This window comes from Haliaeetus albicilla, chromosome 20, assembly GCF_947461875.1.
Source record: "Haliaeetus albicilla chromosome 20, bHalAlb1.1, whole genome shotgun sequence".
Taxonomy (NCBI): domain Eukaryota; kingdom Metazoa; phylum Chordata; class Aves; order Accipitriformes; family Accipitridae; genus Haliaeetus; species Haliaeetus albicilla.
Genome location: NC_091502.1, coordinates 25,692,346 through 25,709,024, shown reverse-complemented (window position 1 = coordinate 25,709,024; position 16,679 = coordinate 25,692,346). Strand labels below are relative to the sequence as shown.

Here is a 16,679-nt window from a genome sequence, read left to right as displayed (position 1 = left end):
GCCAGCACAAAAAAATATGATGAGTCACACAGAGCAATCTGCATTGCTTGGGGCCGTACAGCCAAAATGCATGTTAACAAAGCCAAAAACTAAGTCAGAAGCTGGGAAAATGCAGGAGGTTGTGGCCTGAGATCTGCACATGATTTCTTGGGAAGAAGGGTTCTGAATAGGCTTTTGGGGTCACCAAGAGCAGGCAATGAGTGTTATCTTCTAGGGAAAAAGGGCTAGTGCCATCCTTCAAAAGAGGAAAGCGTTGCTACCAAGAGAAGCCCCTAGAGATTCAGTAGGGCTATTTATTATCAGACATAATAAAGCAATGCATATTTAAGTGTCAAGAGACAAGAGCTTAGCGAGGTAAGTGGTGGCTTCCCCATCTCCTGGGGCATGAGATCAAGATGAGATGCCCTCCTGGATGAGAAGGATTAACTCTGAGCTCTGTTCAGATGAGAACTGGGAACGGTGGAAAAGCCTTGGCCACAGAGCCAGCCCAGAGAGGAATCATTTGACCGCACATCGCTGCGGTGGGGATTGTAGGATCTTCCTATTTCTGCAAACCCACGAACTTATTTTTATTTCTTCATGACTGGAAAGCTGAACCACAAGCACGGTAGCCCACACATCGCATTTCCTCCTTATGCAACTGTTCCAAAACCTGAGCCCCATCGCACAAACCAAAGGCAGGCTTGTCTGCTCCTGCCAGATACAACTCGCACTACACATTGGGCAGGGTGGGGGAGCTTTGCTGTTAGTAGCTAGAAAGGTGAGCTGAGGAAATAAACTGCTGTTAATGCAGCTTTGATGAAGGAACTAAGCCCTGGGGTTTTTTTGCTCTGTGTTTAATGGTTGGTCTGGGACACAACTGTCACATGCGGTCCCATCAACTGGATGGTGGCACTCCTTTGCATGGAAGTATGGCTCACGAAAAGCCCATATGGGCATAAGAGTTTGCAGGATTGGGGTCTTCTGGATGACCAGACGGATAAGAAATGCTCCAAGACTGTTTGGAGGGAAGGGAGAAAATTCTTTTGCCATTGTGGCCATTGCACTTACATCTAGGGGCTGTCATCTTGAGCAATGGAGAGCTACTGCCTCGATGGCCCATTAAGGACAGTGGAAGTCACTGAGTTGCTGTATTGGATAAAACTGATCATCTCTCCAGCGTCCTAGTCCTAATGGCACCAGGTCTGGAGCGGTCAGACAACAGGCAGCAAAAACACTGAAAGAATAATAGTGACAACATAGGCTTATAGAAGGTCTGGAGTCTTTCAGAGAATAACAATGTTGAGCCCTTCCTCATTTTGTGTTCTCCTAAGGCCGAGCTCAGTCTGCCATTAAGAAGGAATGTATATCCATTTTCCTGCACTTCCAGCCAGCATGTCCTGCAGCAGAAATCTGATCAGAACTGTAGGTCATGGTGGAGGCAGAAAGAAAATAGTATGTTTTAGTGTATTTAAGTCTCAGAATCAGCACAGCTGGGAGTCAAGTTGCCATGCAGAGCAATTTTGGTGAGCTGGAGAAGGCGAGAACCTCAGGGTTCAACTTCTGTAATGGAGACACCAACTCAACCACAGATACTGGCCAGGCCAGTAACAAGCATCCCCTCAAAGAAATGATTGATGAATCTACAAAGCTGGACATTCATACCAGTGCAGAGATGTTTGTAAGGAAACAGATTTTTCTCCAATGACTTTGCTCGCTTTGCATGTATATCTGAAATTATCTCACTGCAGGAGAAAGCTGGGGAGACTCCTTCTACCATGCATAACATGAAGTGACTTCAGCATCTCAGGCATGCAAATAGGATGCTTAAATGTTGTAGATGAGCAGGGGTCTGCTGAAATTCAGGGGAGTGTGGACAAGGATCTTTTTCCCTCACCCTTCCAATCCCAAATCCATCTAGCTACACCGAGTATAAGGAAATTCATATGCCTATAAACAAGAGGTGGGTTGGTTATTTTCCCCCACTGGAAATTTAGCATCCTATTTTTCTTTTGTTTTTAAGTAAAGGGCATGAGAGATTTCAGGCAGTTAAAAATCCAGCAGTGAAGAACTAGAATTTTTATGCTGGAGGAGAGCTATTGCCCCTGCTGTGCATTATAACTCCCTTAATGATTGATGTCTGCTATTTCAGAGGAAATTGGAAGAAAACAGTCTAGAAGGAACATTTCAAGAATAGCCTGTCATGAGGGGAAGTGGCTTTCCAGCTTCCATCCTGAAATGTTTAAACACAGTCTTTTAAAATAAAAAGCCTATCCTAATTAAAGTAAGATCATATATTTTCATGTCCATAGAGGTATTTGTGAAGTATTCTAGGTTTTGACCCCGAAGTCTGCCTGATAAAAATGATGGAGACTGTGGAGAGGGTGGATAGATAAGGAGCACCAAGTTCTACCCAAACCTCTTAGTGATGCTTTGTAGCACAGCTTCAGTTTAACCTTTTCCTTGCACTTTTCACTGGGAAATCCAGCACACCATTGCCATTATGCCATGCAAATTAAGACAAATGAAAAAGTCACTGAAATAATTATGAATAATTTGTGTGTATCTAGACAGAAGCAGGAAATGCATTAGTCACCCATTTCTGAGCTGCTGGGTTGCTTTCAGGAGGGAGAAAACTGCACGTTTCTGAAGACAGCACTTAGAATTTCTTGAGCTAAGACTAATACTGGACTGAGATTCAGCGATGTGCTATAGTTGCACTATAGCAACTTGGGAAAGCGATTAAATTCTTTGTGCTTTGGTTTTCCATTGAAACACTTCCCTGGGGACCATTTTCAAAACTTATTTAGAAGCCTACATGCCCCAGAGAGTAGTGGCATTAACACCTGAAGACCAATGGAGATTTTAGCTCTGTTAATATGACTTTGGCCCAGAAAAGAGAATTCCCCATCATATACATCTCCTATAAAACCCCATGAGGATTGTTACAGTTAAGCTGGATTTCTGGAGAACCTCTTCCTCCTCCTAAAATGCACCCAGCCTAAGCACCTTGCCATGAGCTTTTTTAATGTTTTATTAGCTTGCCTTGTTTTGAGAAACTTTCTGGTTTGTGACTGCTTTGGGTTTTGTATTCTGGATTGAATAACTGGTTTATCATATTTCTGCTAGACGTGAACGAATAACTGAGTTCTTCTTCTGTCATGATGCTAACTCCTACCGGACAATCATGTCTGCCGTCAGTGCCCTGTGCAATACATTCATGCTGAATACAAAAATAGCTCACCCTTTGAAAACCTGCTGTTCTGGGAGTTGTGATTGTGCAGTTTCATAAACATATATTCATCGTTCTTCCTGAGGAAATATAAACAAGGAATAGTTAATCAGAGATGAGCTACACAGAGGACACAGGGAAATCAATTATGTTTTCTTGAGCTGCTTTATTTAATGACTTCTATGAAGATTTATATATTCAAATGATAAATACTGAGGAACCAGGCAAAAAAGAGCCATTCCTTTCATGTTTACTTCCATGCAAAAATTTTCTTTTATTTTTTCTCCTAGGGCAATTTAGGCAATTATTTTTAAAGGAACATTTATTTTTGCAGCTGCTAGACTCATTTGGATTGGTAAATATCTCTGCTTCCATTGGTTTTAAAAAATGTGATTACAGAGAATTGTGACTGGAGAATAAAGGATGAAAACACACAAAATAATCCAATATCAGCTTTAATTTAATTATTTTTAATAACTTGTGTACTCTGGGTGCATGAGATAAAATGTTTACATACTTAGGGATTTGGTACTTCTTTGAACGAGGCCTTCCTGAGGGGTGGGCTCCAGCTGCTGAGCCTGGATCCAAGGCTACGTTATTCCATTGGGCAGGATCACTGGGATCTGGCAGTTTGGTTTTGCTGAATGTCGGGAAGGAACAAGCGGCATCCTTTGGATCCTAGGTTTGACATCCCCAGATCCTCTGCTGTGTTAAGTCAGCTGCACTCCTCCAAAGCCAAGGCTCAAAGCAATGCAGTGGTGGTATTTTACACCAGGATTTGGCCCATGCTCTTTCCTGTCTGAAAATTAAGAGGATTTTGGTTGTACCTTCTAATTGCTTGTGCATATTAAAATACTGCATGTGTGCATTTTGCTGCTTAATTAACCCATCCTAGGACACTGCAAGGGTCTGGATCAACAGCCTCAACTCGATTTGGTGCAGCATCTGTGATCTGGAGAAAATGTCCTCTCAAACTCTTATTCCTTTTCCAATAAAAGATAACACAGCTACCAAACTTGCCTCACAGGTATCCCTAGATAACCAGATACAGCAGCGCTCCCACCACCATGGATTCATGATGTGGTGAGGGTCATAAGCCTCAGTTACATCTTGTGATCCATTTTGGACCACAGTGGGGAAATTTGCAGCTCAGGGAAGGGAAGTAATGGAGCGGTTTTGCCATCCCGAGATGTGTGAATACGACTTTATGGGAAGGATATTTTGAGCCTTGCTATTTTTGGTGATTCACCTCCGTGCTGGTTAGCTCTGAGCCAAAGGCCACCAGTGAGAGTGTCACGATGTTTCATGTACCTCCTGATGTTCTGCACTATAGGCAAAGTAAAGGCAGGTCCATTCCTTTCTCTTCTGATCCAGACCCCAAACAATAGCATCTTCTCAGCTATTTCAGCTTTCTCCTTCCCCTGAAACTCTTGGCTTATCTTGCACCAAAATACCATCCGGGGATACCATCCTTCCAACCCATCTCTGTTCCATTACCTCAACATGGAAAAGCCATTTCAGGATGGTGATTTCATTATACATCATTGATGGGGGATAAATTATTAAAGCAGTTTCATAAAAAATGAAAGACATTTTACACAAAGAAGGAGTCCTGACAGTAACCTAGATATGTCATAAAAAGTGATTGCCACCAAATAAGAAAACCTGCCCCTCACCAGAGCAAAGAGGGGTAAACTATGAAAGATGCATGAGGGTAGAAGGAGAAATGAAATGCCTGGAGTGACAGAGCAGGAGATAAACACATCAAGGTAAAGGAAACAAAAGAGAAAAGGCGATGGAGGAAAGGGGGGGTGAACGGAGGTTAAAGAATTCAGGTCAGGATTTTTAAGAGCCTTGAAGAAACAAGGGAGCATAAGTCATCTAGGAATTATTGCGGGGGGGACGACGACGACGACGACGACCAACCAAACCCAACATACTATTCACAGCATTAAAAAGAGCTGTTGGATATTCTGTGCCATTTGGACAGACGTGGCTGGTGTAAATCCGCAAGGAATCAATCCAGTTGCAGGTATGTAGACCCTTCTGAGGAAGTGGCCCATAAATCAGGCAGGCAAATCCAGCAGTTTCAGCCACTTTACACCATGGATGCTGTTGGCCTCAAATCCTAATTGAACCCCCCCCTCAGTTCTGCCCTTGTCCTCGGTGGATCTGTCTGGGAGCTCTCCCCAGCCACCGAGCTCCTTCAGTCACTGCCTCATTAAATGGAAATAACCCATCAGATAAGGAGTTGTGCAGCATTAATCCATGTTCACGCTGGTGGGCAAAACATCTCCTGTGAACTTTACACATCTCCTCAGCCCTGAGTAATGCTTTTCCCTGAAAATCAGCAGAAGTCTTCAAATCCGTGAAGCCCGGGACCTACAAAGGGCGAAATCCAGTCTGAAACACCCTCCTGAACACTCTCCTCTTCCAGTACTTCTGCTCCTCTTCTCTACGGACCAGTTTTATTACCCAGCTCCTGGAAGGGGGAACAAAAAACTTTGCCTCCTGCCTCTATATCTCCCTCCATTGCATTTCATTTCTGATCTGGAAATATTCCTTTTCTTTTCTTGCTCTAATTTCTGGTCTCCTGTGTTGCTCCTATTTTAGCCCTGGCTTTGCTTGGGGGATTCCTTCCTCTCCCTCAGCCTTACAGCTTTGCACTGCTGCTGATACAAAGCACAGCCAAGGTTGTAAGGATGTACCGAGTACACTACAGATAAAAGCAGTCATGCAAAATTCAGTTGCATTGAATTAGTCTTGCTAGTGGGAGGATAATTCCTATTAATCACGTCTATTACAGTAATACCTTAGGATAAGCAAAAGACAGGCAGAGCAGTGAATAGCACAAAATGAGGGAAACTCCCAGGCACAAATACTTTGCAATCTAAAAAGACAAGCGTGGTAGGAAATTATATCCAGTATGCCAGGTGGGCAATGTGACAGTTGGTAACTCAATTATTTTTGAGAGTAGGAGGGACCTGAGTGGGACGTACTATGTAGGGGAGGAAAAGCTAAATGGAAAGAGAAGTGGAAGGAAGCAAGAGACTGAGGATAGCAGTTGATACCAGGACAAAGGGGAGGGAAATATTAGCAATGGGGAACAGAATCTGCCAGGATACAAAAACTGTTATTTTTTTTCTTAATAAACAGTAAATATTCCAACTTGTGGCAGCAGGAAAATTTTGGGGTGAGAAGGGGGAGATGCTGATTTAAATCAGACCACTGCCTTTCTATATGAAAAGAAATTTTAATTATTTTTTTTTTTGGTTGGTTGGTCTGAAATAGCGTACTCAGTCTGATGGAAAACTATGTGGTTATTTATGAGTTACACAAATGTTTTCTGAAGTGGGCATCTTCTGCCTTGATTTGGGTAAGCATTTAAATCAACTCCACTGTTCCAAAACCTACCTCTGTGAAATTTCACCTTCCTACTTTGGACACAATTCCCCACAGTTTCCACTGGTGAAATGAAAGTTGGTGGCCCCTTGTTCCTGCTTTCACCTTGTGCTGAGCTGCTTCAGGGAGCTGAAGAGGCAGAAAATATTCATTTTAGTGAATGTTAGGGTTGGCTTTTCTGCCCCTCCAAGACAGCTCCCTGAAGATCAGATACTGATGGGAGAACAAGCTTTTTTCCTCATGTTTTCCACCATGGATGTCCGGGTCACTACAAATAATTGTGTATAGATAAGATCCTTTGCTGACTGGATCTATGGTGCCTTTTTTCCTGGGGTGCATCTGATTCAGGGACAAGTGATGGGCCCCGAGACATCAGAGAGCAACAGCCAGACGCCTGCCAGGTCCTGCTTGCCTGGGACACCAGCAGCTCCAGGGATCTGGAGGAAAACCTCCCGCAGGCCACCGACGTCTGGCGCTGGAGCTTTGGACTGGGCTCCTCCCGAATAATTGTGCAGTCGTGGTAATTATACACAAAAAAAGTTAATTACTTAATCATGTGTAACAAGGACCCTTCAGCTACCGAGCGAGGCACACGCTCAGCACAATTATTCACAGGCATGTAATCTACTTCCCTTTGTATTGAATATTTCATTAGTTACTATTCACATCTTCTCGGAGGTGCTTTGCAATGGTTCAGTGATTGGATTTACTCTAATTTCTTCTTGGCTTGTACAAACGCTGTCGCTACAAATATTCCTCTGTATTTTATGCCTTAACAAGGACATGCTTCCCAACCTTCCTGTCGCCAAAAAGAACTCGCCACAATGTGACCGTCAGGAGCTGGAGGCAATTTTAGGTTCCTGCTTTGCCTTCACGGTCCTTTGGGTGGGTCTCTGTGGTTTTATCCCATGTCTGTACAGCGCTTGGCACCCTTGAGATTTTCGCCATCACAGGGTGCCTTAGCAGCGGTACAATATGAATAGCAAAGAGCAGTAGTAACCAACGATCTCTGCAACTGCAGGAGATTGGGTCTCCTAAAACATTCACTCATTTTAAAGTTGGTCCAGCCATGGCTGGAATCACTCTTGATTTACTTCTGCACAGAACAGGGGTGCTTATATAGAAGGAGGAGGAGGATGTGTATCATGGACTTGCATTTTCATTTTGAAATACTTGAATGGCTCCTCCAAGGCAGTTTCCCTCTTAACTACACCCAGCAAATCAGACCCTCTGGTTTTGGAAGGCTTTGGAGCTGCCGTGCTCCATGGAAGCTGCCCAGCTCTCCCCACCTCTGATGAAGTAGCTGCCTTGCATAATTACTTTGGGAGGGAAGAGCAGCCTGCTGCTTAAAGTTAGCGCTTGCGGAAGGTAAAGCAAATCCCAGCTCTAAGTGTTATAACACTTCAGCCTAAACCTAGAAGTATTTATTGGAGTGTGCTGGACCAGTGCGTTGGTGGAACTGCAGTCTGGGTACTTCATGCACTTGGCCATCTGTAGGGGACAGGCTATAGGGCTGGACTCCATCTCCCATCGTGTGCTGCATACATCTTACGGGCATAGGGAGCCTCATCCAGAAAAGATGTGCGTACAGAACAACCAGACCTGCTAATCCCATGAACCAGCTGCATTCCTCCTACAACATTTCTAGTTCGTACTTTACAATTATTTCAATGAAACATTTTTGGAAAAAATGCTGAGGAAAAACACTAATTTGCCAGCAAGTTTTTGGTGTCTTGTACAGCCTTTGCCCTAAATGGCAAATTGAACAAATTGAATGTTAAGTCTCAGAAAAAGGCCTGAGATGTTCTTGGCTACAACACAACAAGAGGATATGCCAGATGTTGCACAAGGTGTGCTTCACCTGGCGACATCCAAATGTGAGTTCCTCCCAGTGGTTAAGAATTTATAGTGCCTTAAATCTTCCAAGGATTTTTGAGAAGAGCTGCTGATGCTACCAACTAGGCTTCTGGGATAATCTCTGAAATCCAATATGAAACTTCCATGAGTTATGGAAGCGAATCTGATCTCTTTGTCGCCCGTGTAAACTAGAGAGACCATTGAAAACAGTGCTGTTCCACAGCTATGAATAAAGGGAGAATTGGACCCATTTTCTTTCTCTGACTTTACTGAATATAAATCAAGGCACAGACATGCTAACTGCGTTACACAGATCCTGGAGACAGTAACTTCTCAGTGCTTGAGAGACAAGAGAAATTGTCATTCAGCTCTGCTCATCAGCTTTATTGTATGCCAGCCAGACGATACACATTTCATGCAGACTATATGTTTGCTCCAACCGCCACTCAGAAGAAAGTGCTCAACTTCATGTGCGTTGGTCCTGCACTAAGGTACTTGGTTCTTGGTCTGTAGCACCAGTGTTTTTTTCAGGGGTCCTGGAAGCAGAGAAAGAACATCATTGCAAAGCTGTCAGAGCAATCGGCTGGTGCACAAAACCAAAATGCCATCCCCGAGCTGGAATTTGCCCCGTGACAAGCGGCTCTGCAGAGCACTCCCCAAGCAGCCCACAACATGTTTGCTATGTCCTCAGGCTGGTTGGTGAGCCTGGTCCTGGTCCAAAACCCACGGAAGTCCACAAAATTAGGAGGGCTGGAGCTCTTGACTTTTTGACCAGCCCCTGATTCAGCTGAGACCAGGATCAGGCCCACCCATCAGCTATGAAAAATGCTTGCCAATTGATTATAACCTGCATCGAACGAGCACCTCGCTGTAAAATTCTCTCACAAAGAAGCAGTTTGTTTCCCTCAAGGTGGGTGGTGAAAGCCCTATAAAGCAGGGGAGCCGAGCTCTTGTGCTGCTCAGGAAGCACCCGGTGCCTGTTAAAACAACCGACAGGAAAGCAAGGCCAGCTAACACGTGCTAAAACCCCGATTTGAGAGCACCCCTTCTGCTCAATGCCCCCCAGGAGACACCAGGAGGTGATGGTGGCACCAAGGCGTCGGATGCCTGTTAGGATCAGCTCTGGGGCCAGCTCTGTACCTGGGGTAATCGTGGATGGGAGCACAAGAGAACAAAGCCTGGGAGTGAGGGTAGATGCTGCCAGGAGCTCTGGACGGGTACTGGAGGGAAGGTCGGGTCTTGCTGAAGTGCAGAGGGAGAGTTAGGGAAGGAAAGATGTGTAGGGAACAAGGGAATCAATCTTCATTAGGAGAGAGAAAGAGAAGGAGGGTCTCCAGGGATGAGGAGAGACGTGTGATGGATGGGGAGGGATCTGTGAGGCTGCGGAAAGCAGATGGAGAGGCAGGAGAAACCTGCTCAGCTTTAAAATGGGCAGCTTTGCACAGCAGTGGCATTAAGGGACTGTGGAGATCCCCCTTCGTCCCCCAGCATGATGCTGGCTTTGTGTAGGGAACGGTTCCAGCCTGCAGGTTAAGGGAAGGAAGGAGAGGCTGACACCATGGCCAGGAGAACAGGCACTAATTACCATCTCCTTGGCCCACGAAACCAGCCCAACCCCGACACACGAGTCTAAGCATCCCGGCGTGAGAGGCTCACGGGGCAGGACCACGTGGAGAGCCCTGGCAGGACAGCTCTGGCTCAAATACTCACTGTCCTCCTGCCCTTCGTGCTTAGAGTGAAGAGACATTTGCTGCCAGAAGCTGTTGGCAGAGGTTGGTAAGGCCTTTTCCCTGTGTCCCCAGTGTAGGAAAACGGCTGAGTCCTTCCAGCCTACCAGTTCCTATGGGAATGAGGTGAGCCCAGCACCGTAAATCAAGGGATTAGGGGAAAACGCGGGGCAGCTCCTCTTTGGAAAGATGCCCCACTGTCAGGACAGACAGGTCCATACTGCTGATGCAGACATCTGCTAGGACAGGAGCCCTTGCCTGGTCTCTGGAGAAGGCTGGAGATGCCTGCACATCCTCGCCAGTGCAGAGTGTGCCCCAGGGCACTTGCACGTGCAGGCTGAAGGCTGCCAGCAGCTATCCCAGATGCCAAGCCACCCCCTCTACGCACGTCTTCTCATCTGATCTAGTAAGGGAGGATGCAGTAACTACGGGGCCTGAGCTCAGGTCTTCCTGTGCCAGCGTGCATGTGATGCTCCGGGTTGTAGGTGGGTCAACACCAGACTAATCCCACCTCTTCCTTGGTGTCCAACCCTGCTCTTGCTGCTGCCCTGCATTTCAGAATAGAGCATGAAAGCCCCAAATCATCTCTTCCTGGAGCGACATTAACTGTTTGAAATCACCCTCCATCAATATTTCCCTTAGCCCCTGCTAGAGTCACCAGGGGAATTCACCCTTCTCAGCCGCCGCGATGGGGTGCATCTCTGTTGAGGCAGTCAAGAAAGCTGGTGCATGCGGTGCATCTTTGCATGGTGGATTCTTCTTCATTTTAACCCGTTGGCTCTTCTCTCATGAGTGTGTGCATCCTTCAGCCGTGTATTGCTGGGTAAGACCCAGCCTCCTGGAAGAGAAAGAGGCCGTGTCCCATCCCCATCCCCTGGCTTCATCTTTGTTTGGACTGAGTACAGATAATTGCCTGATTGTCCTTCCAAGTAAAGCTGATTCCAAACCTGTTTTAAACTGGAAGGAGTGTGAGGGGGAGGTATTTACATTATTTTCACCAGGAATCGGTATTCAGGGGCAACACAGCATTGCACAGCCTCTCACCAGGAGGGGAACAGCCCTGGCTGCTCTCTGCAGGGCTGCACGGCCAGGTCTGGCCCCGGGTACCAGCCTTGGGAAGAGTGAGCTGGGAAGGTGCAAATCAGGGGGTTGAAAGGAAAGCCTGATCCTGAAACGTAACAAGTCCTAACACACAAGCAGCAACATTTACAAATCATCTTTGTCTTTTAGCCAAGTGAGGAAAGTTTGGAGATCTTTGCTCTCACGAGGGCTGCCGGTTGCAAACTGTTGGGTTAATTATGTGATGTGACAAGGTGAGAAATGCAGAGGAGATGAATTGGAGGTGACAGATCATTACTCGCGTTACATCTGAGAGAGATGCAGAAAGAGTATGAAATTCAGCAGGGAAATTCATTTCCCAGAGGCAGCACATGGTGTCTGGAAATGACCAACAGATGACCACCATGAGCACACGTAGCACAGTCTCCTCTTCGCCGGTCCTGGTATAACAACAGGGAGATGGCATCTTGTGACTTGGGGTCTAAACTTGCCTCTGACTGTGATGGACTCCAGCAACATTAGCCCGTTCCAGGAGGACCTGCTCATGGCTCATCTCTGCTCCTCTATGGATTCAGGTCTTGATGTTTTGGTGGCCTCATAACAAAAAGACCTGATGATTTTTATCTGCTTCTGCAAAATTATCTTCATTCAAAGCAGTTTATCTATTTGGGAGCTGTTAGGAGTCGGTATAGACAGACCCAACTCCAGACACATGGAAATTTAAAAGTTGCCTTCAAGAGCAACTAGAAGCAGCAGAAATCCTCTACTGGTGGCTCAGACACAGCAAAATAGCCCCAAGCACATATAGCTGTGAAGTTTGGTGCCGAAGGGCCATTTTTTTAAAAAGAGTCATGAGAAATCTGTCCTTTCTTTGCCAGAGAATTCAGGTGAGAAGATGGCTCACCGCTGTGAAGGAACTGACCTTTTGGTTAGAGCCTTCTCCCAGGACAACATTGGTAGGTTTATGTTCCTCAGAAGATATAAACTCATCAATTCCTGGGCAAATCCAATCAACAATTAGGCTGTAGGATATGGTGAGTCACTTCTCTCTTCTGAATGCTTTATTGCCCTTTATGCACTGAAGTTTGCTGTCTGTGATAACAGCGACAAAAATACAAGTCATCTTTGTCCTGAAAAATGGCCCTAAGGTTGTACTTAGTAACTGGTCTCAGTTACATTCCCTGGAAAAGGCAACAGCATCAAATAGTGGGGCTAACACTGTAAGTTACAGCAGGGAAACAAAGAATTTCAGTCTGGGTCTGTATCTAAGCAAGCAGAGGGGCTGCTATTGCTTGCATAGGTTTGGTGGGCCCTGGAAATGTGCACCAATTTGGGGCTAGCAAGGGTTGAAGAAGAAAGTGTCTGGCTGTGAGATGTGGCCTGATGTACGTGTGAGGTGAGCAACAAGGAGCTCAGCACTTCAGGGTTTAAACAAATGCCCACCTGCAAAGCAGCAGATATACAAGCTCTTACAAAGCTCTGGTAGCAGAAATTTAGAAGTTAGAAGACTTCAGTCTACCTCCAAGGTCAGTTAGGGACCTCAGTGGCATGCAGGAATCTTGTTCTAAATACTATTGAGTCCTAAAAGTGTGCAGCTGAGTTTTTTGGCTGCTGTTTTAGGTTGTTCTAGAGGTTTTCCACTCTTGGAGTCTAGAGTTTGGAGGAGGAGGCAGCAGCACTGTGAAAGCATGGCAGGTGGGAGCAGGTCATGGTGGCACATAGGAAGGGATGCAGGGCATTACCTACACCAAGGCATCCTCCTTCCCACTGCCTCTTTCCAGTATCTACACTGAAATCCCTGGAGCCTGGAGATGTCAAGCACAACCCAGCTGCAGGTCTCGCTTGTCCTAGATGAAATCTCCAGACTCCTCACTGAGGAGGACTGGAGCTCCCCACACATTTCATCTCTTCTGTCTATTTTTGCACACCCAAGGACAGGAACAGGCACTGAAGGCAGCCCAGGGGACCAAGCACTGCTTGATCCTTCTCCCATCCATCTCCACCAACCAGCTTCACTTTGGCCTTGAGTTAGGTCTTCAGACCTAACCTCTGCAGGTGGCCCATGAAATCAGATCGATGGCCATGCTGTGAGCCCAGCTGCTCACTCTGCATGATAAGGAGTCTCCTTTGCTTTCTGGCAGGGTGGTGTCACACCACTGGCCGTGAGGGTCACAGTAAGGGTAGAAGAACTCAGCTGCTCCTGCAACTTTCCATGTGTGTATGGAGCACCATCTCCGTGTGCACTGATAGCTCCAGCCAGCACAGACCAAACTAGCACTTTCGGGCAATAAATTAGGACAAGGAGGCAGGAAGGAGCCACCTGGGACTTAGTCGGGTCCCTGCTGTACTCACAGGTCGAAGGGACCACGGGCAGGTCTAGTCCTAGCCGAGATGGAGGAAGATGTTCAGGGCACCTTCTGAACCGCAAGAAGTCTCCTGGGCATCCATCCCTGAAACATGCCCTGCTGCTAAGCCAGCTTCTGCTTCTTCCCCTGAGAGGTGCATCTGCCTGGATTTCCACTGACACACTTCTGCCCACTGTTTTCTGTACTGCGCCGGAAAATGCGGTTCCTTTACCATCGGCTGCTTCTGCTCTCGGCTACAAGGTTTCTCCTTCATTCTCCTCAGTTGCTGCATTTGCTGAGCCACCTGCCAGCCCAGGACATCTCTGCACGAAGCTGGAGAAAGGCCAACCTCTTTATCAGATGCACCAGAATTGCAAAGGACAGAAGGTCATGCAGCTCTGAGTACGCCCGGCTCCTACACAGACAACAAAGCTTGTCTCTGTGGCTGTAAAAAAGAAAGAAAGGTACCAGGGAACAAAAACACGAGCAGAGTCATCCCAAAAGACTACGGATAGAGGTGCAGCAGCAAGACCGACTGCTGAACGGGCCACGAGGACAGACACAGAGTGCACTTGCAGACACATCTACTGAAGCCACACCAAGAAACAAGAGAGACAAAGGGCAGTTGGTAGGTGAGGTATTGTTTATTCTAGGAAGTGAGCGTTACCACACAGTACAGGCAAAGAAAAAGGCTTACAGTCCAAGAGAGACAGGACACGAGACAGTAACTTGGGGAGGATGGGAAGGAGAAGGTCCCTGGTAGAGCTATTTAGGATGACCTGGAGGGGAAAGGTGCTGGGGGGGGAGAGGTGGGAGAAAGCAAAGGGTTGGAGAAGCAGCTGTGGGACAGACATGGAAAAGCTAGCAGGGAAGATGGAAGGAAAATGATTTTGATGGCAAGAAGGAACAGCAGCATGGTGGGCAGATGGGGTCTGATGGAATGGTGAGGGCATTGAAGACTGCATGGGAAGGAGTCAACAGGGACAAGAGAAGTCTGATCAGCAGTGAGACTTGCGGAGAGGGGTGGGAGCAGGGGCAACGGGGACAAGGACATCCACTGCCCTGCAACTCCAAATCACTATTTCATTAAATTAAAGGGGCCTTGCTGGCTCGTGTCCCTGCTGGCAAATCTTTTGGCTCCAAATAAGGCAGCCACAGTGAATTGGTCCTCAGCTGGGTACTAAATCCTGAACCGGGCCAAGGAGCAGGTCAGTCCAATGACCAGGGACTGCTCTCAGGATTTCCCTATCTTGACCATCGGGTATGGCACCATCAAGTGCTCCTGGGTGCTGTTTAAGTGATGAGGACAGACTCATCTGCCCCAGCCATCATGTGGTGAGATCCCCTCCACCGCGCACCGTGGAAGGTGCTCCTCACCCTCTGCTGTGACCCAGCTCTCCAGACTTCTCTCAGAGCCAGGCAGGGCACACAGGGCTCCGGCTCCCCATGGAGACATGGGAAGACCTAGCTTTGCTCAGGGGCTTGAGGTTGCTGTATGTCTCAGGCTAGGGTGGGTTGGGAGGTGGGCAGATGACAACGAGGGGGTTTCAAAAAAGTTTCCCCCTTTCCATCTCTCAGCATTGAACTGCTGGCATTGAAGGAACGGTTATTATTCCTCACTGCTCTCACATATCGCAAGATCTGTCACTAATCCTCATCCATCATTTTTCTGGCGGCTGGTCCTCGCTGTTGATTTTCGGTGGAGCAGACTCCCTGCAGGGAAAGCTGGCATTTTAGAAAGCATAAAGATGCCTTCAATCCATTAGCAGGCTTTTCTTTTATCCTTGGGCTCACATCTCCTCCACACAACAGTCATGATTAGGGAGCTGTTACCAAGGCACCCTGCAACAGAAATTAAGACTGTTTACAAGCAATGCATAGTTTGTCATAAACCACCAGTCCTGAAGTACTCAGAGATGCGTTACCCCTCATTGCAGACCTCTGGGCTTGTGAGTAAACCCAGTGGCATCGGTGGAAATGCTTCCAACCCAGAAATCTCATGTAAATAAGGGTAAATAGAAGCAGGCTGTCAAATCCCCAATTGGATCAAACTTACCATGACACCGCTGGAAACAGGGAGAGCTGAAGCCCATGTCTGAACACCAGAATATTTTCCAACCGTGCAAAAAATACTGTTCTTAGTGCTGACCATGGCCATGTCATCACATTCATACTAGGGAACTTCTTCTTCCTGTACAGCTCCTCTTCGTTATTTGATGTTGCTGTTGCTGTTGGGGATGGTGGTTATTCCTTGGATGTTGGGAGGTACCAGCTATGACAAAGACATCTTCTTAAAAAGTCCCTTTCTCTCCTGCACTGGCACATCTCTAAATAAACCCTAAATCCAAAGGATATTGTGACACAAGACGCTGTGTTCGTATAAGGGCTGACACGTCAGCTGATGAAATACCCGTACTCATTCTTTGACGTTGCTTTACCAGTCAGGGATGTAATAATGATAACTGAGGTTTTCAAAGGAAGCTCAGAGATTTGGAAGTGGCAAAATCAGTAAATCTCAGTCCTGTGCCCAAGGCACTTAAGCTCCTGTCTGATGCATGGAACGGGATGAAGAGCATCAGGCAGGAACCTCTTCATCCACCCATGCCCAAGGCTCCGGGGTGCGGGTGCTGAACCCCTCAGCATAGGATATATTTGAAAGCAACTGATTAAAATCAGAAACATGCAGGCTATCCTGCTCACACCGTGCAGCCAAAGTGACAGCTCTGCAAAGCCACACTCAGATGCTCTGTTATTTAGAGTTTGAGAAGCAGACTTGACTCTTTAAATTCCACACACCAATATTTTCTCTCCCCTCCTTGTCCCCACACCAGACATCAACACTAAGAATTAGGACTATTTCTACTCCAGCCAGCACCTCCACACTAAATGGTCTTAAAAGACAAAGCATTTCATTTTTAGTAACCCACCTCCAGTGCTTTGCATAGACATCATTCTCACAACAACCCTTGGAAATAGGTGGGCAGTGCCAGTCACTAACGACTTGCAAAGATTAAGGAGTGAGTCAGTAGCAGTGGGGTCTGACAGTGATGACTGGACCACGGAGCCCAGGTCCCCATA

The 16,679-nt window shown here is 46.7% G+C and overlaps 1 protein-coding gene across 1 annotated transcript in view; it reads right to left on the bottom strand.

Moving 5' to 3' along the window:
- Positions 1-8,833: 8,833 nt before the first annotated feature.
- The window catches only part of MAP6 (microtubule associated protein 6), a 43,346-nt gene continuing 35,500 nt past the window's right edge, over positions 8,834-16,679 (bottom strand). The window contains exon 4 of the mRNA XM_069808630.1: positions 8,834-9,006. Coding sequence (XP_069664731.1) covers positions 8,937-9,006 — 70 coding nt within the window. The 3' untranslated portion in view covers positions 8,834-8,936. The remainder of the gene's footprint in view (positions 9,007-16,679) is intronic.